This window comes from Thamnophis sirtalis, unplaced genomic scaffold, assembly GCF_051295495.1.
Source record: "Thamnophis sirtalis isolate CommonGarterSnake01/CBP01778 unplaced genomic scaffold, rThaSir2_p1.2 scaffold_1, whole genome shotgun sequence".
NCBI classification, from domain to species: Eukaryota; Metazoa; Chordata; class Lepidosauria; order Squamata; family Natricidae; genus Thamnophis; species Thamnophis sirtalis.
Window position 1 is genome coordinate 3,118,749 of NW_028261381.1, and position 21,850 is coordinate 3,140,598.

A 21,850-nucleotide genomic window follows, 5' to 3' on the forward strand; every position below is an offset into this window, starting at 1 on the left:
TTTTCTTAACTTAATGCCTTTCCAGATATGCTGGGATTCCGCTTCCAGAATTTCCAGCTAAATTCAAAGGATGGCTGGATACTCTACCATTTAGAGTGCTCTTGAAATCCATAAAAGTGCTCTTCCAAGCCTAGTCCAGGTGTGTCATTTGTTTCCAAAAGAGTGAATGGATCAAATAGAACCTATTGTTTGACAGTTTAAAGGAGCAACCAAAAATAGCCTCTGCCAGCAATTATAAGGCTACAGGAGGACCTGAATTATAGCAATAGCAGTTAGACTTATATACCGCTTCATAGGGTTTTCAGCCCTCTCTAAGCGGTTTACAGAGTCAGCATATCGCCCCCACAGTCTGGGTCCTCATTTCACCCACCTCGGAAGGATGGAAGGCTGAGTCAACCTTGAGCCGGTGAGATTTGAACCGCCGAACTGCAGATAACAGTCAGCTGAAGTGGCCTGCAGTACAGCACTCTAACCACTGCGCCACCTCGGCTCAGAATTATTCTCAAGAGCCCTAATTGAATGTACAGCTAAGAGTGAAAATTTAGTTTGTCACCTGTTTGACTGAAATCCTTCTTCAATACTGCTCTTCAAAGATACTTTTGATAATTCATCTAAGGCATTTTTGTATTCCTTGCAACTGAAAAGAAACAAATAGAGGTTTTATTCAAATGGTTTGATTCCATACTTTAAAGGATGAGTGGGAACCACGCAAAGAGATAGTTAAAAGTATTACTGGGAAGACAAACTTGTTTCTTGCTTGTACTACTCTGGACTTCAAGAGGTAATTCTCATAGACTCCTGCATGTTTTTGTAATGCAAATAACTCAAGCAATTATTTCCGCTTGCCTGTATCTTTTCTGCTCTGGATAGACTGAAGGAGGACGATAGAAAGGGCATCAAGTTAGTCAATTGTTGTGGGGGAGGAAGGCGTACTCTAGTCTTCCCAATGACTGTACAGCAGTGACAACAAAGCTACCTGTCTGATCATTCCAAAAATTCTAGAGCGCGGGTGTCAAAACTCGATCAGGCCACATCACGTATCACAACATGTTTTGTCTTTGAGTAGCCAGGTTGGGCGTGGCCTGCCTGTGAGGCAGTGGTGGGATTCAAATAATTTAACAATGGGTTCTCTGCCCTAATGACCATCTGGGTAGGTGGGGCTCGGTGGTCATGTGACTGGGTGGGCTTGGCCAACTCAAGGTCACTCAGGTCGATGGGCGCTTCGCCTTAGTTGTTACAATGGTAATAAGGGTTAACTGGAGAGGCAGTTTCTGTAAGCAGGGCAATAAAGATTAAGCTAGAAACAACACCAGAATGTTTCCTTCCTGCCTTCCTTACAGGATTAGCCCTGTAAAGTGGGGAAAAACAAAAGGAGATTTATTCCAACAACCGGTTCTCTGAACTACTTAGAAAGTTACCAACCGGTTCTCCCGAATAGGTGCGAACCGGCTGAATCCCACCACTGCTGTGAGGCATCTAGCCCACCCCTGATCTAGAGGATGGTGCAAAAGGACCTTGCTTTCAGTAGAATACAGCAGAATTCAAAGGGCTGGGACAAAGCCTGGGTTCCCGATAGTAGAAAACTGCTTCCATAACAGCTTCAGAAAAAAATGCATGATTTGCAAAGTCTTTGGGATACTATATGTGGGTATACTAGATTGTAACATCAGTCTAAGATCACTGCTGACGGGTAGATGAGACCAGAACTTTTTGCCCTGCCTACTTTCATGTAGATCAGTGGTTCCCAAACTTGGCAACTTTAAGACTTGTGGACTTCAACTCCCAGAATTCTCCCAAAAAAATTTTGAAACCCACCACTGGTCCTTGGATATGATTATTCTACACTATCATGCTCCTATTTATAAAACTCAGTGCCTCTGTGAAAGGCAAGGATGACTACTGCGTTTGTGGTGCAATCAGAACATTGCGTGTGTTGAAGTTGTTTTAAGGCAAACCAAAGATGCCTTTTAAAAAAACAAGTTTGCATCATATTCTTATGCATGCCAGTGCTGTGTGTGGGGTAATTTAAGGTGGTTCTGACAAGTGTCGTCGGCATCTTCATATCCGGTCACATGGGCGGCAAGCCACTCCCATCCGGTCACATGGGCGGCAAGCCACTCCCACAAAGGGGGCCACACCCACAGAGTAGGTTCGAACAATTTTTGAAACCCACCACTGGAAATGACCCAGTCAAATAATATTAATCTAATCTGACAGCTATACTACGTAGCACTTAAACTGACCCACCAGAAGGCAATTTTGGGTACTAAGAAAGTTAGTGGGACTCATGTTATAAAGCACTGTTTGTTTATTCTCTGTTCTTCATATATACTGCATCAAAGTCAGATACAAATGAAATAAAATGTTCAATTGAAATATACAATATTTGTATGCTCCCCTTCCCCAGTCAGAAATACTTTGATGGAGTCTAGATGGGGGCTCTTGGTAAAGCTTTAAAAAGAGGCCAGCCAGGGTAGAATGCGAGCAGTCAATTAAACAAGACGAATAAAACGATTTAACCAGTGGTGGGTTTCAAAAGTTGTTCGAACCTACTCTGTGGGTGTGGCCTCCTTTGTGGGAGTGGCTTGCCGCCCATGTGACCGGATGGGAGTGGCTTGCCGCCCGTGTGACCGGATATGAAGATGCCGACGACACTTGTCAGAACCACCTTAAATTACCTCCCACACAGCACTGGCATGCATAAGAATATGATGTCAACTTGTTTTTTAAAAGGCATCTTTGGTTTGCGTTAAAACAACTTCAACACACGCAATGTTCTGATTGCACCACAAACGCAGTAGTCATCCTTACCTTTCACAGAGGCCCTGAGTTTTATAAATAGGAGCATGATAGTGTAGAATAATCATATCCAAGGACCAGTGGTGGGTTTCAAAAACTTTTGGAACCTCTTCTGTAGGTGTGTCCTGCTTTCCCGGTCCACTGGTGGAACCTCTTCTAACCGGTTCAGTAGATTTGACGAACCGGTTCTACCGAATAGGTGCAAACTGGTAGGAAGCCACCTCTGCACTGTGCTTTAAAGACTCAAAAGCAAGCAAAGAATTCGTTTTTCTGAATGTGGAAAAAGAAATTCTATTCCCATAATCCCCAACAGGGAACCACTAGGTTGGGAAAGATGTCTAGGATCGAAGCAGGAAATGGAGTCCTTCGGGATTGGGCGGCCTATAAGTTGATTAAATACAAATACAAATACAAATACCAACGTACGTGAGAGCAAAGGCGATGATGGAGCTTGGTTCCTTTTCACAGACAGCTATAGGCACCCGTTCGTGCTCATACATTAAGTAATGCTTGTCGGGTTCACTACAAGAAGGACATTAAAAATTATTTGTTTACAGCAAGCAGGTCTACGTCACAGATTTCTCAGATGCCAGGAAACTTTGGATTTAAAATAATTTCTATTCCCCAAAACAGAAAATGAAGCAGAAGAACCTCACTGGCCTCTTTCACTATATTCTTAAAAGTAAATTATTGGGGGGAGGGAGAAATATAGAGCTCCTTCCAGGTGAACACAGCAAAATAAAGCAATTGGGGTAGTCTTTGTGACTTTTATTGTTTTATCCAAGTATAAAATATAAAGGAAAATAAAAATAGGAAATGAGGGGAAGAAAAAAGAGAGGAGGGGAAGAAAATATGAGATACTGGGGGTGAGGGGAGAAGCATTGATGACACTTTTTAACACAGTACAGGATAACATTAGAGCCTCAACTCTTTACTTTTACACATTACTATATCTTAGCCATTTCTATAACAACAAATCTACCTAATCAGCAAAACCAAAGTCAAAGTTTCTTTTTTTTTTTCACCACAAGCACAAAATCCAGAAGTGATTTCCAAACAAAAAACATAATTATCGTATTTTTCGGAGTATAAGACGCACCTTTTTTCCTCTAAAGAGAGGCTGAAAATCTGGGTGCATCTTATGCACTGAATAAAGCATTTTTTGCCTCCTGAAGCCCCGCCCCTTCACCAAAATGGCCGTGCATAGCCTTATGGAGGCTTTCAGACAACTCCTGGGGGCTGGGGAGGGCAGAAATGAGCAAAAAATGGACACCCCGCCCCAGCAGCACTGTATAAGCCTCTCCCTCCCTACCTACTGTATTTCTCTCTCTCTATTTCTCTATCTCTCTCTATCCCTATATCTACCTACCTACCTAACTACTCTCTCTCTCTCTCCCTATCTACTGTATTTCTCTCTCTTTCTCTCTTTCTCTCCCTCTCTATCCCTCTATCTACCTACCTACTTTTTTAAAAAAAACTTGCCTCTTCAAAACCTGGGTGCGTCTTATACTCTGGTGCGTCTTATACTCCGAAAAATACGGTAAATATATTCTCCTCTTCCAATAAAGCAATCAATTTAACGATTTCTCCTTTTACTTCCTTACTGTGCAAATAATATGTATTTCTGTTTGCACTTAATAATCTTTATAAACTATCAACATTTATAATAACAAAATTCATTGTATTCTTTCAGATTCTTTAACCTTAAAGGGAAATTTTCCCATCCCCTTTTCTTTAAAAACATTTCTAAGATGAAAAAGTTCTAATACATCTTTTTGTTAACTTCCTCTTAACATACAAACTTTAAAGTTCACTTTCAGTCAGGCCAATAAAATTCCAACTAATTCCAATTAACACAGGAAATAACTTTTAATTTAGGTATGACATTAGTTATAATATTTGGATAAGGATAAAATTGTTATTCTTTATTTTTATAATTCCTGATGCTAATGTTTCACTGAAAGGAAAATTCCAAACTAGCGTAATAATCCAAAGAAGAAAACCTCCCTCTCTCTCTCTCACACACACACACACAAATGCAAGTACTACAGCCAGTTAACAAATCTCCAGCTCTTCTTCTTAAACTAATATTAAAGTCCCTGTGGAGGTAATAAACAATTAGCAGAAGACAAAGGTTAAAGCTATCTCATTCTAAGTTTACTATTACTCCACAGAAAATATATTACACCTTATACAAGCCAATGGATTAAATATTACTGTCTTTTCACTTGACAATAGGCATTGCAACCAAGGAGAAATACGAACAAAACACACACACATAAAAACACATTGTACAAAAATTATTTTCCTTCCAAGCTGGATTTTACTTACAAGGGGGATGGAATCGGATTATAGCTATTCCCAGGTAACAGATTTGCTAGAATAGCCTTCATGGTGGATTTCTCTTTCACCTGACTATCCATAGAGCCCAGCAAATGCCCATCAAACACATCTGGAATAAAAAAAAAGGAAGGTACAACTTTTAATATTGCTAAAGCTCTAGGATTTCTTTAAAAGGCTCATTCTTGGGGTTGCTACAAAGATAATTTGTCATCTCAAATTGATAACTTCAATAATTTTGAAATATACTGCTGCTTCTGGAAAATGGTCAACAAGGCTACGAACTTTTATCAATAATAACAACATATGAATGTTAAGCTCTGAAATAAGTTTCATTGATCAATCCTTTTATGTTCTGAGAAAAACAAGGCCAGACTTATAAAATATGACATTGCAAAAGGACAGTCTGTGAAATCTCTCTCGCTCTCTCATCTATCTATCTATCTATCTATCTATCTATCTATCTATCTATCTATCTATCTATCTATCTATCTATCTATCTATCTATCTATCTATCATCTATCTATCTATGTTCTGAGAAAAACAAGGCCAGACTTATAAAATATGACATTGTCTGTGAAATCTCTCTCGCTCTCTCATCCATCTATCTATCTATCTATCTATCTATCTATCTATCTATCTATCTATCTATCTATCTATCTATCATCCATCTATCTATAATCTATCTATCTATCATCTATCATCTATCATCTATCTATCTATCATCTATCTATCTATCTATCTATGTTCTGAGAAAAACAAGGCCAGACTTATAAAATATGACATTGTCTGTGAAATCTCTCTCGCTCTCTCATCCATCCATCTATCATCTATCTATCTATCTATCTATCTATCTATCTATCTATCTATCTATCTATCTATCTATCTATCTATCTATCATCCATCTATCTATAATCTATCTATCTATCATCTATCATCTATCAATCTATCTATCTATCTATCTATCTATCTATCTATCATCCATCTATCTATAATCTATCTATCTATCATCTATCAATCTATCTATCATCTATCTATCTATCTATCTATCTATCTATCTATAATCTATCTATCATCTATCATCTATCAATCTATCTATCTATCTATCTATCATCTATCATCTATCTATCATCTATCATCTATCTATCTATCATCTATCTATCTATCTATCTATCTATCTATCATCCATCTATCTATAATCTATCTATCTATCATCTATCATCTATCAATCTATCTATCATCTATCTATCTATCTATCTATCTATCTATCTATCTATAATCTATCTATCATCTATCAATCTATCTATCTATCATCTATCATCTATCTATCATCTATCATCTATCTATCTATCATCTATCTATCTATCTATCTATCTATCTATCTATCTATCTATCTATCTATCATCTATCTATCTATCTATGTTCTGAGAAAAACAAGGCCAGACTTATAAAATATGACATTGTCTGTGAAATCTCTCTCGCTCTCTCATCCATCTATCTATCTATCTATCTATCTATCTATCTATCTATCTATCTATCTATCTATCATCCATCTATCTATAATCTATCTATCTATCATCTATCATCTATCATCTATCAATCTATCTATCTATCATCTATCTATCTATCTATCTATCTATCTATCTATCATCTATCTATCTATCATCTATCGATCTATCTATCATCTATTTATCTATCTGTCTATCATCTATCTATCATCTATCTATCTATCTATCTATCATCTATCTATCTATCTATCTATCATCTATCTATCAATCATCTATCCATTTATCTATCTATCATCTATCTTTCTATTTATCTATCTATCATCTATCTATCATCTATCTATCTATCTATCTATCTATCTATCTATCTATCTATCTATCTATCTATCTATCTATCTATCTAATCTATCCAGAATCCTACAAATGTTTTTTTTAAATCACATTAATTTTTGTATTTCTGTAATGGGCAACACAGCTTGAAGATGCCAGTTGTTGAATTCTGCTGCATCCGGTCTAATCAGAAATTTCTAGTGTCAAATGAAAAGGTGGTGATGAAAGCTAGTCTGGTGTAGTAATTAAGATGCTGGGCTAGAAACCAGAAGGCCCAAAGTTCTCATCCTCCTTTAAGCCCAAAAGCTAGATGAGTGAATTTGGGCCAGTCATTGTCTCTCTGCCCAACTCATATCACAGAATAGTGGTGGTAGTTGACGCAGAAGAAATAAAAGACAGGATCATTAAGTACACTGCATGGGGGCAAAGTTCTGAAGGGTTCTTGGTTTCTTCATATTCTCTCCATTTTGATTATAAATTCAATACTGATAGATAATTCAAAAAGAAACCTTTTGCTGTAATAGTGCATGATCCTCACTGGTATTATCATTATAATGTTCAGGGCCCATATATCAACTGGAACTTCTGAAATCAACCCTATAATTTGAGTCTGAATTTCTGTACTCTTCAGAGCAAATGAAGGGACTAAGACCAGGAGAGGGTTTTCAAGGTTATCTAGTAAGTTCAGCACAAAAAGTAATGTGATTTTTTTTTTTGAGCCAAACTACCTTATATGTATTTTGAACAACAAACAAAGATGGAATTTCTTATAATGTCATTCTAGCCAGATAATTTTTAAAGTAGCAAATATAATAAGATGTAAGCTTCAAGGTGCTAGTCGTCACTTATAAAGCCCTTCATGGTATTGGACCTGGGTACTTGAGAGACCGCCTGCTGCCAATTACCTCCCAAAGACCCGTTAGATCGTACAGGGTCGGCCTCCTCCGGGTTCCGTCTACCAGCCAATGCCATCTGGCTACCACCCGGGGGAGGGCCTTCTCTGTTGCAGCTCCGGCCCTTTGGAATGAACTCCCCGAGGAGATTCAGACCCTCACCTCTCTCCAGGCCTTCCAGAAAGCCGTTAAAACCTGGCTGTGCCGGCAGGCCTGAGGTTGATGAGTTCCCCTCCCCTCTCGACTTGTATGGCTGTATGACTCTTGTGTATTTTAATTACGTGTATTGTGTTTGTATCCCCTTTTCCCCTTTTGAGTTGTTCGCCGCCCTGAGTCCCTCCCGGAGAAGGGCGGCATACAAATAAACTAAATCTTAAATCTTAAATCTTAAAGCAGACATCCGAGGCAGCCTAGACCTTCACAAGGAGGAGTGAAGAGAGAAAGACCCCGCTGATACCTTCTGAGCTGCCAGCTGCATCTGGGTCAGAGAGAACATTGCCAAAAGTGGGCCCTCCGGTCAACTGGTCGGATACAACCTCTGGAGGAGTAGGAAGCTGGAGTAGAGAAGAACTGGTGGAACTCTGGCTGGACAGAGTAGTCAAGAAACGATCTTCTGGGGACGAAATATACAGACATTGGAGCGTTCTTAGAAGGCCTTCAAAACAAGGTATGTGTGCTTTAAGTAACCACCAAAAATGTTTTAGCACAGATTGAAAAAAAAGAAAAATGGATACTAGGAGAAGCACTCTAGCATTTATACTCTATGAAAACCAGGTCAGGTGTTTGTTTTTTTTCTTATTTTTCAACTATTTCAACATAAATATTAATATTAGATTTTTCTTAAGCTGTAAGTTCTGTTATAGCCCAGCAACAGCCTGTGCTGCGCTCTAATTAGTCGGGTGACGCACAGCCTGTGATTGGAGGTTCTAGTGACAGTTAAATGACAGTTGGTACCTGAGAGTATAAATACATCGCTTGTCATCTCGCAATAAACATCTTACTCTCTGATTCCATGGCTCCTGCGTCTATACCTCACACATATTTAACAAGTTCCATATGGAAAAGCTTCAAAAAAAAATACAACGGCAACATCTTCTTAAATATGCAGCATACCTTTGTCGCCATTCTGAAGAGCTGGAGAAACATTGCGAGGAGATGCATCCATTGAACTGATCTGTAGAACAAAGAGTTACGTCTTTCATATTAAAGATTTTTTTCTTCGAAATCAACACCACTTTGCTAAAAAAAAACAAACACCACTCTTTCTCAATGTACACAAACATGAAAACATGTGGTCTCCCAAAAGCGAAATGGGCAAAACTTTTCTTCTTGGGTGTTTCTCTAGAACAAGTGAAGTGCCCCTCATTTTAAGAAATATAATTAGATATGCATCTTCATTCAATGAAAAAGTACAACAGTTGTCAGAGAACTGTTGCACTGTAACCGTGGCACTGTAATATTGTGACCTATAATGAGATCTGTAGTTCATCTAAGTCAGTGTTTCTCAACCTTGTCAACTTGAAGATGTCTGGACTTCAACTCCCAGAATTCCCCAGCCAGCATTTGCTGGCTGGGGAATTCTGGGAGTTGAAGTCCAGTCATCTTCAAGTTGACAAGGTTGAGAAACACTGATCTAAGTCCTGTTAATAAACATTCTGCTTAAATGAACAATCTATACAATAAATATACTGTGTCTTACTTTTACTCAACACATTGAGCTAACATTTGCAACCATTCTTTAAAAAATGTAGAGTTTGAAATTAAATAATTGATGATACTTCCTTTAGCAGCAGAGACTTCCTACATTTCCTACACTGGTTGATCAATTCTGTACATCAACCTGGCAATATTTTGCTTCATTTTTTTTTTATAGAACTGATTCAAATCAATTACATTTCTAAATTGTTATGCATGCCTATGCTACAGATCATGCTGCAATATTTCACTTGGGTTAAGAAGAAGCTGCCTTGATTCTAGTATCTCAAAACTTTCTTTTGCTTCAGCTATTCTATTGCAGATACATTTGAAGATAGCATAGTTATTTGTTGTGGCCCGCCAGGAGCCGTTGGAGCTGCTGCCAGACTCCGACAGCGAGGGGTCTTATGAGTCGGCCCTGGAGGAGGTGGAGGACCCTGGACAGGGTGCCGACTCCGAGCAGGGGGAGGAGAGACTGGTTGGCCACTAGGTGGCTCCGGAGCCTTGGATCAGAGGGAGCGTTCCGGAAAACACTTGTGAGTTGTTTCAGGATGCACACCGTCGAAGGGCTACTCAGCGGCAAGAACAACTGCGTAATTGTAGGAGATGATTACATTTAGCTGATGCTTATTAAGATCCTCTCCTGATTATAAAAGAGACTGCTTGTGCCACGCCCTTTTGCAGGAGTCAACGTTCACGATTCAGAGAAACCAACTTGGAGAAGTGGTTCGCTGTGAGAGCTTGTTTGCATTGCCTAGTTTTGTAGGACTTGCTGCCAGAGTGCTTATCTCTTTGTTTATTTTGGGCTTGCAGCCAACAAGGGTCTGGACTGATTAAAAGTATTCTTATTTACGTTTGTTTGTGGCGTTCATTCCTGGACGGAGGAGGGGGGGTCAGAACAGTTATTACACTGGATGAGCTATGTCTGCTTAAACATTAGATGCCGTAACAAACGCTATAACAAAAACCTGCAGAATGTCCTAGTAGAGTCTAGAATTCATTATTATCTCAATGAGCCAAGCTTTCGATCCTGAGGCTACGAAGCAATCCTAAACCAAGAAATGCCACTTAAATGCTTAATAGTCTGTAATTTTTTGTTAGAATGCAGCATCTTACTTTTTCCAAATAAAATTTGCCAAAATAAATTCATTTTCATATCATCTATCCTGTTCATATCATCTATCATCTGTTACAATAGCATCTTGATGAGCATGGATATCAGACAATGCAAGAAGTCCCTACAAATCATTCACCATTATTCTAGATATTTTGCAATCTCCTGGAGCGTAGAATACCTTGCCCTTGTGACTGTTTTTGGAATCAATGGTGTTTCATTTTCTTCACTTGCAATCTGATTGTGCACTGATGGGAGGTCAAAGACTTTGGCAATGGTTTTGTAGTACTTTTCAGACTCATGTGTGCAAAAATTTCTTTGGATCAGCACATAATTCAACATATCTACGTTACAAAGATCAAACCCTGGCTGCTGAAACCATCTTTTTTTTTAATAGCGAAAGCCCTCTAAAATAGAGAGAGCAGACGTGATTCTTATCTCGCCAATTAGAATATTTTACTTTAACTTATTGCCTTAAGGTTTCCACATTTGTTTCCTAATAAACATAGGGAATTTTGGCTTAGTACATTAATGAAGATATGAACAGTACATTGTTTTATACTATTTATATTGTTTTAACAACAATTTCTATTAATAAGACTGAGATGAAGCTCTGATCACACTACAGATCAGTACTGTAGAATTACAAATAGTTTGAGCGCATTCTCAAACTTTTTCTTACCCATGTAGCTTTCCGCAGCGGAAATCCAAAATCACGCAATCATCATATACTCTCTGCTGCAGTTTGGCAATTTGTAGAAAACATTGCAGGTGTTTCACAAATTCCTCCTGCGTGTAGGAGGAGTTCAACAGAAACCTAACTTTATTCTAGATTTATTATGCTAATTTGTGCACTTAGAAGCAGTTGCTTTCGGAACTAACAATACAGGGATGCTGTTGCAGGCACTACAATAATGTATGCAAATGCCAATATTTCAATGAATAGCATTTTATTTGCAAAGAGAAAATGGTATTTGTACTGCTTATTTCTACTTGCAGCTGCAATTTTAAATATATAATCACAATGATCAAAATCCATTACCTTATTCTCTTCACCTTGCCTTAATCTCCCAGGACTCGGTGGCACCGAAGGGCGTTTCCTCCCTTTTTCTTGTTGGAAGAGATCTTGCAGCCTATAACAGATTTCATATTATCATATGATATTCTGATATATCTAATGCCCAAAAAATATTAGCAAGGAATCAACTTTTCCCTGAGATACATAAACCGTTTAGAGAACGAACCTTAAGAAGACAAGCAAGCCTTTTATCTGGAGTTCATTCAAGTCATATTTATTAGATTGTTAATTGAAAACCACACTGAACTGACAATATAGTCCTTCTTTTATATTCAGCAGTCAATGCAGCCTATTCAGAATGTGCCAAATGTCTGATAAATGCTTACTTTATTACCCTATCAGTATCTAATTTTAATAAAGAAATCCAATATTTCTTTGCCCTCTTCAAGGGCAGCCCTTGAAGAGCGTTCGGAGACTTCAGCTTGTCCAGAATGCAGCCGCGCAAGCGATTATGGGTGCACCCCGGTACACCCATGTCACACCTATCCTCCGCGAGCTGCACTGGCTACCTGTTGGTCTCCGGACACGCTTCAAAGTGCTAGTCGTTACTTTTAAAGCCCTACATGGTATTGGACCTGGGTACCTGAGAGACCGCCTCCTGCCAATCACCTCCCTACAACCTATTAGATCCCACAGATTAGGCCTCCTCCGAATACCATCCGCTAGCCAATGTCGACTGTCGACCCCTCGGGGGAGGGCCTTCTCTGTGGCTGCTCCGGCCCTCTGGAACGATCTACCCGTGGAGATCCGGACCCTCACCACCCTTCCGGCTTTCCGCAAAGCCACTAAGACCTGGCTGTTACGGCAGGCCTGGGGCTGATGAGTTCTCGGCCCCTCTTAAACTGTTGTGACTGTTGTTTTGTTTTTAACTTGCTTGTCTTGTGTTCTGTTTGTATTCCCCTTTCCTTTGGTTTGTTAGCCGCCCTGAGTCTCTCGGGAATAGGGCGGCATACAAGTTGAATAAACATTCCAAACATTCCTTTTAAAGATATTTTGCATAATCCACCATATTTTTATCCAGAATGCCTTAATCTTTTGACAGGTCCACCATATATGATAATATGTAGCATCGAGAGAACCACACCTCCAACATTTAGGCTGTACATTCGGATACATAGAAGCCAGCTTTTTAGGATCTAAATGCCATCTATAGAACATCTTATAAAAATTTTCTCTCAGGTTTTGAGCTTGTGTGAATTTCACATTTGTTACCCATATTCTTCCCGTGTATCCAACATTATTAGAGCCAAGGTGGCGCAGTGCTTAAATGCAGCACTGCAGGCTACTTCAGCTGACTGCAGTTCTGCAGTTCGGCTGTTCAAATCTCACCGGCTCAAGGTTGACTCAGCCTTCCATCCTTCCGAGGTGGGTAAAATGAGGACCCGGATTGTTGTTGGGGGCGATATGCTGACTCTGTAAACCGCTTAGAGAGGGCTGAAAGCCCTATGAAGCGGTATATAAGTCGAACTGCTATTGCTATTATTGGTTCTTCAATATTTTGAGCCCACTTTATCATACAATCTTTAGCTAATTCTGTTTCCGAATCCATCTGTATTAATACATTATATATCCTCTTTATATGCATTAAGCTTTGATCTCTTATTTGTTTAAACAAATTATCTTCAGCTTGAATAAAACCAATTTTTTGATCTATTTTCCACCTGGCCTGAGTTGTAGGCAAGCCTTCCTTCTTCCAGTATTGCGCCACCAACAGTCTTGCTGCCGTTATTAGGTGCAGAATCAAGTTAGTCTCTACCACTGTAAAGTCAGTACATATACCTAGTAAGAATAACTGAGGAGTAAACTTTATCCAAACATTCCAATATGATTCATAACCAACTATCTGGAAAAAGAATAACCGGTAGGAAAAAAAAAACCAATCCTTGATTTTCCACCCCTTTTCTTACCTGTTATTCCATGCTTGCAACATCTCACAGAGACTTTGCTTTTTGGCTATTAAAGATTCAGAAATGGAATGCAGCTGCTGAGGAGTGTCAAGTGAAGAGGAAAGCATCCTTGCTTGGATTTTCTCTATCCAGTTTCTAAATTCCACTTCCTCCATCTATCAAAGAGAAAAAACAAAAACAGAGTGACTTTTCTCAGAGGGAGGTTGCTATTCCTAATCCTGCGCTGTTCCAGGGGGCTTCCGAATATCAATCAAGTATTCACAGCTTATTACTTTAAATGATACCTATTTCTGAAGAATCCTTAATAAGAACGAAAGTCACGTTTGCAGCCGCACGGGAACAACGGATGACTTTTACTTACATACTGCAGTTTCAACTCAGCCCTGTCCACACTGCTTTCCAATTACTGAAAACTGGTTTGATGTTGGATTCAAAATAATTATCACCTTAGGGGCATAGCTGCTGTCTTTAGCTTCATGTATCCTATACCTTCTGTAATGAACGAGAATTTAATTCCTGTAAACATGCAGTACATTATACCTCCTTTTGGGCAAAGAGATCTTCCATTTTTTCCTCCCTTGTTTTGCTAAATGTGTCTGTTTTCAAAGATGTGAGGCGCTCATCGACAGCGATATACACCTGAGATATCCTGCAACAACAATAAGCATACTCTGAATCCAAACTCACCATTCAGAAGTTGCACTCTTGCAAGCTTCTCCTTAAGAAGTTTATCCAATATCCTGCAAGTTGCAGTTTTTCAAAGAAACTAGCCTAATTGTCTATATTAGGCCGAGAAACATTTAACAAGTATAATTTTCATGTTATGTATTTGTTCAACAAATGTTCAGAGGGAATGCATACAGTAGCTTAAATCATCAAATAAACAAGAATACAAAAGATTAAGGTCCAAAATATTATTACTGTTTGCTTAAACTTTCAACTGATTTGAATGCATATGTGAATCAGTACCATTAGAAAATTCCACACTGTAACTTGTTCAGCCGAAAAGGGAGTTTCTTCCATTTCTATCCAGGAGCACAACACAACTAGCAAAACATTAGAAAAGTTCTACTGAAAACACCGAGAATTTCAAGAGGAAAAATTACAATATTATATTTTAATTTTGAGACTGTGGGTTCATGCTTCATCCATTGTCTGCTGCATATAGCATTAAGTGCACAATACAAATACTTGCTATCCTTTAACATGGGGGCAATGAAGGAACCAGAACACAAACTCCAAATGGGACATACTGGGCTGGGGTGGGGATGTAAACCTACTTCTGAGAAAAGTCTTTCAGATCTTGAAGCATGGTGATCTTCAGGGGTAGTTGACGTTTGATATAAATCTTAGGATGAGGGACACAAACCTCCAGTAACCTTATAGCAGAATAACTAGGAAGAGAACACAACACAACATTGAGATGCAAGGCCTGCAAACATTATGCCTTTTGAACAGCAAATACATTTTAATATTAGTGAGAGAACTGACTGCACTTGTGCGTGACCCATCAAAACCGCGCTCGATTAAGCCGCGCCCGATTAAACCGCGTCGCTGACGTCATCAACAGGGCGACAACAGCCAGTGTGGAGAAAGAAGGGCGCTTTAAATAGCACTTTGAAAGCAAGCCGATTCAACTTAAGGTAAGGGTTAGGTTTAGGGTTAGGTTTAGGGTTAGGTTTAGGGTTAGGGTTAGGTTTAGGGTTAGGTTAAGGGTTAGGATTAGGATTAGGTTTAGGGTTAGGTTAAGGGTTAGGGTTAGGGTTAGGTTTAGGGTTAGGTTTAGGATTAGGTTTAGGGGGGTTAGGTTTAGGTTTAGGGGTTAATTTTAGGTTTAGAGTTTACAGCGTGCTTCTGTCTCCGCGCTGTTGTCGCCCTGTTGATGACGTCAGCGACGCGGTTTAGTCAGGCGCAGTTTAGTCGAGCGCGGTTTTGTGGTGAAACCGCACTTGTGAAGCGATCTCCTCGCTTCACAATCTCGCTCTGGAGCAATTTAAAATGGCGACGGATGTGCGCGCAGCCTCCTCCCCCTCTTTTCGGCTGCCTAAGAGAGAAAAGCGCGCGAAGCTATTGCCGGGCAGATTAGAAACGGCCCTGGCCAGCGGCGAAACTGCCCGCAAAGGCTCCCTGAACGATGGTTGGGGCTGGGAGCTTAGACTGGTGACCTGTACGTCTCCCACCACCCCCACCGCTCGCCAGCGGCCGCTGGACAAGCAGCTCACAGCCCCCTGAAGCGCCTGGGGCCAGCGGAGTCAAGGGAAGCCCGGGTGGCCTCTCAGCTAGAATCAAACCTGCACACTTCACAATCAGTCAGTTTTCCAAATTCAAGTTGTATAACGGTGGTCCAAAGTGGGAAAATCTCCAGCCTATCTGACCTTGGACTGGAGCACTCCCAAAACAGTCCCTACGGGCGGACTGAGTTTTCAAACTGAGCATGCAGAGGCAAAGGGAGGCGTGGTCAACAAAAAACATCACTCAGTCCAAGGGCAGATAGGTTGTGTTAACCCAGTATTGGACTCTCCGAGCAGTGCACTGGAGAACGTTATGTAGTGATGATATTGGACAGAAGATATCTAAAAAGATACACTTTGTTTTTTAAAAAAAGGTAACGAGTTTTTTTTTTTACCTGAAAGATGCTACCATCTGATTGTAGGAAAAATACTGGTGGTAGTCATGATGTATGGAGTGGCCACATGGTTCGGCATTGGCTCTTCGGGTGTATTGGTAGCCATAAAAGCGGAGTTCAAGGTATTTGGCAAAGGACATAGACCACGAATCATTGGAAAGTGGAACCACAGGTGTTACCTGGAAGAGTTACTGTGATTTTATACCCAGGAAACTCCTGACTTGCCCCCAGATCCACTCAACCAATTTGATTTTGCATGTCAGTAATTCTTGAATATAACAAGCATACAGCAAACAAGCATACAGCCTATCTTAAATTTATGCTGGCAGCTGTCAAGAAAACATTAGGAGTAGCCTATATTCAGATGGGGGTGTCATTACATAGAAGTAAAAAGTGAAACTATTGACTTAATCTGTCATACAGAGAGCCTTTTTAAAGGCAAACAGTTTAAGCTATGGCAAGCTTTCTCACCCACTTGGTAACCCAATAGTCTCCACTCATAACAACCACAATTTTCATTCGCCAGAGAGCTTCATTGCATAAGAGCAGTTTTTTTCCAAGCTGATACCTTCCTGATAGGCTAGACTTTAAATTAAATTTGGAGCCCAAGCATGTCTGGAGAAGACTAGGTATTTTAGGTATTTAGGTATTTATTATACATTTATAGGCCGCCCTTTTCCCTGAGGGGACTCAGGGCGGCTTACAATAAAAGGGGAAAGGGAGTGTAGGACAAATACAAAAAGAAGTGTGAACGAGAATAAATTAAACAGTAAAACACAACATTCACTCGACATTCGGGAGGGGCGAAAGTAAAAACTTATCCCCAGGCCTGGAGGACTATATGGAGGATGTTGCTCTAGAGCAGTGGTTCTCAACTTGTGGGTCGGGACCCCTTTGGGAGTCGAACGACCCTTTCACAGGGGTCGCCTAAGACCATCGGAAAACACGTCGGGGGAGGGAAGGCTGGGGGGGTTGGGGGGAGGGTGGGAGGTTTGACGAGGGGTGTTAGATTTTAATGTAATATGATTGCACGTTTATACTGTCTTCTCTTATTTTTTCTTTAAAACTAAGATATGTTAAGTATATTGATATGGAAGCATAAATACCATCAACATAGATTGGAGTTTGCTCAGAAGCGGAAATACACCAAGGAGAGGAAGAGTGGGAAACAGAAGGGGAAGAAAGATGGGAAGAGAGGGATAGGAGAGAGGGTAAGGGAGGAAGATGAGGAGGATAAGGAGGAGTGGTAAGGGGAGAGAGGAGAAGGAGAAAGGAAGGGGAAGTAGAGTAGAAAATGATGGAGGGAAGACAGGATGTAGAAGAGTGGGAAGCAGAGGAGAGAAGAAAGATGGGAAGAGAGGGATAGGAGAGAGGGTAAGGGGGGAAGATGAGGAGGATAAGGAGGAGTGGAATGAAGAGAGAGGAGAAGGAGAAAGGAAGGGGAAGTAGAGTAGGAAAGGATGCTGGAGGGAAGAAAGGAGGTAGGAGAGAGGTAGAAGAAAGAGGTGTATGGAGAGCAGAAGAGCTAATAAGGGGTTTTTATATTTTGGGGTGTTGATGACAAGAGGAACTGATGTAACTGCTATTTAATACAATAGGATACTGGCTATGTAATAGTATACATGTGATTGTATGTTATGAAAATGAAAATAAAAAAGTATACAAAAGAAAAAATAAATAAGAATTTTTTTTTAAAAAAAAGGAAAACACGTATTTTCAAAAAAATATGGAAAGCCGAAAATAATTTTATGGTTGGGGGTCACCACAACATAAGGATCACGGCATTAGGAAGGCTGAGACCCACAGCTCTAGAGCATAAGGTTTGCGTTGGAAAATTCTTGGACTAAATCTCTCCATTATTTCACCACTTATTCCTAGATGGGCTATTCTCCCTCCATCTTAGTCCTTTCCCTGCCTGTAATCTGGAAATAATAATTGTTGATAAGAAAGACAAGAAGTCTGAATAGTGGACATTGTAGTTCCTGGAGAACAGCAGAACAGAAGAAAAAGAACTGGAGAAAATCACAAAATACGAAGACCTGCAATAGAAGTAGAATGGCCATGGCAAAGGAAAGCAAAGATAGTACTAATAATAATGGGTGCCTTGGGAACAATCCCAACACAAATTGAAGCACAACTTGAACACCACCAATTTAAATGCAATTGAAAACCATATTTTTTTAGTTCTTTTAAACATAAAAATAAAATGTTCAGAGTTTGCTTTGTTTCTCCCATGGAGACTAACAAGAAATTGGTTTACTTATTACTAGGTTTTATAGTTATTATTTATATTCCATTGTGTCCTTCCAATAAAAGTCAATTCATCATCCGTCAATTACAAAAAGCAGCTTTACTTGGAACCCCCCATATCCTGCAATGATGCTTTTAACACCATCAAAGGATATCTGCCTATCCCAGGTCCTTGGAAAGGACTTGATAGGTGGATAAAAATGCCCTTTCCAGTCTAAACATCTAGCTGATTGTGCAACCAACAACAATAATGGCTGTTTTAAGAACTAGGTAACATAATATTGCATTCAATGAGATCACTGTAGGAAAACAAAGCACTACTGTTATTATACTCAGATTTCCTAATTTCCTTTTATTTTTGGATGGATCGCCTTCTGCCGCATACCTCCCAACGACCAATAAGATCTCACAGGTTGGGCCTCCTCCGGGTGCCGTCGGCCGGACAATGCCAGCTGGCGACTCCTCGGGGGAGGGCCTTCTCTGTAGCTGCCCCGGCCCTGTGGAACGATCTACCCGTAGAGATCCGGACCCTTTCCACTCTCTCGGCCTTCCGAAAAGCCACCGAAACCTGGCTGTTCCAGCAGGCCTGGGGCTGTTGATTAATGTCCAGCCCCACTTAGACAGAATGAATGGTGAGTTAATTTTAACAATTGTACTTTTTATCTTTAAATTTTTAAATGCTTTTTATCTTGTCTGTAAGCCGTCCAGAGTCCCACGGGATTGGGCGGCATACAAATTCTATTAAATTCTAATTCTAAAATTTAAATTCTAAAAAGAAGTTTTATGAAAGTAAATGTCTTTCAACATTTCTCATAAAATGCTGCAAAGCAGGAGGGCTGAGGTTTTGTCTGATTTTAAAAGAGCACATTCTATATACTATGAATAAACCCAGGTTTATTGCACTTATTTGTTCTGTGCAAATCTAGAAATACCTTTTAAAGAAGAATTAATGCCCTAAAAGTGGCATTGTTGTGCATTCAAAATGGACTTTTCCTCTCTCCACTATCCTCAATTTTGTGCCTCTTCTTGTAAATTTGCCAGCATTTGAATTCCAACATGAACTACCTGACTCTAGAAAAAGACAACTGGGATCCTCCTCTTACCTGCTTGCATACTCTACACCAGGAGTAAGTGAGAATTGTATGCTGATATCCAGGCACTGGAGAGTCCAATTCCTTCAATATGATCTGTACACAGCCTTGTCCATGGACGAAGCGACGGATGTGGTGCACCATTGGTGTTTCACAGAACATATTTGGGCACTGGTAGGAGGGCCTTCAAGCAATAAAAGAATAATTGTGAAACGTTTAGTTCTTTTGATCTGATGTTCTGTAGCAATGGTTCTTAAACCATCATATCCTTCATTAACTCATCAGTTCATTCATCACCTGCTCACAATCTCCATCAGCATGTTCCTCCTGTTCATTGCTAGTTAGTTGGCCACTTAAGCCTCGTGGTTAATAAATACTTAATTTTGCATTACAATGCTTGATGATGAGCCTTTTGAAATGGAGAGGTTGGAAAGGCAAACAAAAATGTAAACTCTCCACTGACAAACAAGAACTTCCACGCTTTTAAATGTGAAAAAAAGGGGAGTGTTTGTTTAATTGGGGGGGGGAGTGCCTGCATTTTCCAAATATTTATTTAGTAGTCCATGAGCACAGAAACTTTTGAGAAATCCTGCTGTATTTTACTCCTTCTAAGGAAATGAATGGTTAACTTGCTATTATCATGGCATGGGACATCCATGTCTTGTGTTGTATTTCCCGGCGCGACAAAATGGCGAAGTCGAAAGCGCGCCCACTAAAGCGCGCCAACAAATGCGCGCCGACAAAAGCGCGCCATCGAAAACAACGCGAAAACAACGGTAACAACGGTAACAACCCTAACCCTTACCCTAACCCTAACCCTAACCTAAAAACCCTAATCATGCTTTTGTGGGCGCGGTTTAGTGAGCGCGGTTTAGTGAGCGCGCTTTCGACTTTGCCGTTTTGTCGCAGCGGTTTTGTCGGCACGCATTTGTCGGGCGTGCATTTGTTGGGTCACGGTTCTGGATATACAAGCAGTCATTTAGCAACTGGCTGAAGTTAAAACTTAGGACCCAGATTCGTTCTGATGTCCATCTCCCCTTTGCAAGACTCAGCAACCAGTCTGCATTTATGGCAGTTTGCAGTATTCTATAGTCATGGGACCACAATTTACATCCCCCCCCCAAAAAAGCTGAATTTACTTCCAGTTTCTGGGGGAAAACAGCTCATAGCAAACAATGGATTTGCTTAATAACTGCTGCATTCACTCTGTGATCACCACCCTTTGCTTTACAACTATCACCTTCACTCAACATTTGCCACAAAGGGGTCACAAATCAGGTGCAGTCACACGATGAACTGCTTATCAACTATCAGACTTATGACTGAAACTGCGGGTTCAATTATGGCTGCAAATCAAGGACTACGTGAACATCTCTGCAACCTCCTCCTATTTCTTTTTAAACTTTACCCCAATAAGCCGGTGTTTTACACTGCCCTGCTATATTTATAATTTATTTCCACGCCTTTGAATAGTACCTGAAATAGTTCAAGTTCTACAACCTGCAATACAGCAATAATAATTTTAAAAGATCCATGAGTATAAACTGCAGATCATTATTTAAATCAGAACATAAGCATTATTAAAAAAAAAAAACTTAAAAGGATGTTTATTTTGGACTTCCCATTATATCAGTGTAAGGGTCTGTATTTCTCAATAACATTTGTTCAAATAGCAAGGATGCCTAAACTTTATTAACGTTTGCATTTTGTTTTTGTTTCAACTGGTGATGTTAGAAATTGATCCACAAATATTTCATAAATAAAGCACATACTACTGAGCTATGGGCCTTCCTAGGTAACAAGCCTGGGGAATAATGACAAATTACTAGCTGAAAATCTAACTCTTTCCAATTATAGTGATCCCTCTAGTTTTATAGACAATTTTCCTTTCTCCCTGGAAACAGCAGAATTTGACATTATGAGTTTTCTGTACTTCTGTTCCTAATCTCTTTAGGGTATAACCAAAGAGCTGCTCACCCAAAGAATATGGGATATGGAATTTCATGCCAAAGTTATAGGTTGCTGGTCAAAATGGCAGAAATTGGATAAGTATAAAGGTACTTGGAAACCAGCAAGATTCCAACAAAATTTAACTTTCCCCAAGTGGAGAATAGCATTTCTCAGAGCCAGGTGCAATCTATTACCATCTGCATTGCTGCAAGGGATATATTTTGCAAAAATGTATTAACTGAGCATAGCTACCCAGGGATCAAAACCATTTC

At 39.9% G+C, this 21,850-nt stretch overlaps 1 protein-coding gene across 1 annotated transcript in view; it reads right to left on the bottom strand.

Moving 5' to 3' along the window:
* Nucleotides 1-21,850, bottom strand: part of PIKFYVE (phosphoinositide kinase, FYVE-type zinc finger containing) — a 112,303-nt gene that overhangs the window by 19,479 nt on the left and 70,974 nt on the right. Inside the window, exons 23-33 of the mRNA XM_087706636.1 lie at nt 19,641-19,812; nt 16,288-16,466; nt 14,942-15,055; nt 14,202-14,310; nt 13,662-13,816; nt 11,719-11,809; nt 8,981-9,041; nt 8,325-8,480; nt 5,131-5,251; nt 3,226-3,321; nt 554-637 (exon numbers count right to left, since the gene is read on the bottom strand). Of these exons, the coding sequence (XP_087562762.1) occupies nt 554-637; nt 3,226-3,321; nt 5,131-5,251; nt 8,325-8,480; nt 8,981-9,041; nt 11,719-11,809; nt 13,662-13,816; nt 14,202-14,310; nt 14,942-15,055; nt 16,288-16,466; nt 19,641-19,812 (1,338 nt within the window). The remainder of the gene's footprint in view (nt 1-553; nt 638-3,225; nt 3,322-5,130; nt 5,252-8,324; nt 8,481-8,980; nt 9,042-11,718; nt 11,810-13,661; nt 13,817-14,201; nt 14,311-14,941; nt 15,056-16,287; nt 16,467-19,640; nt 19,813-21,850) is intronic.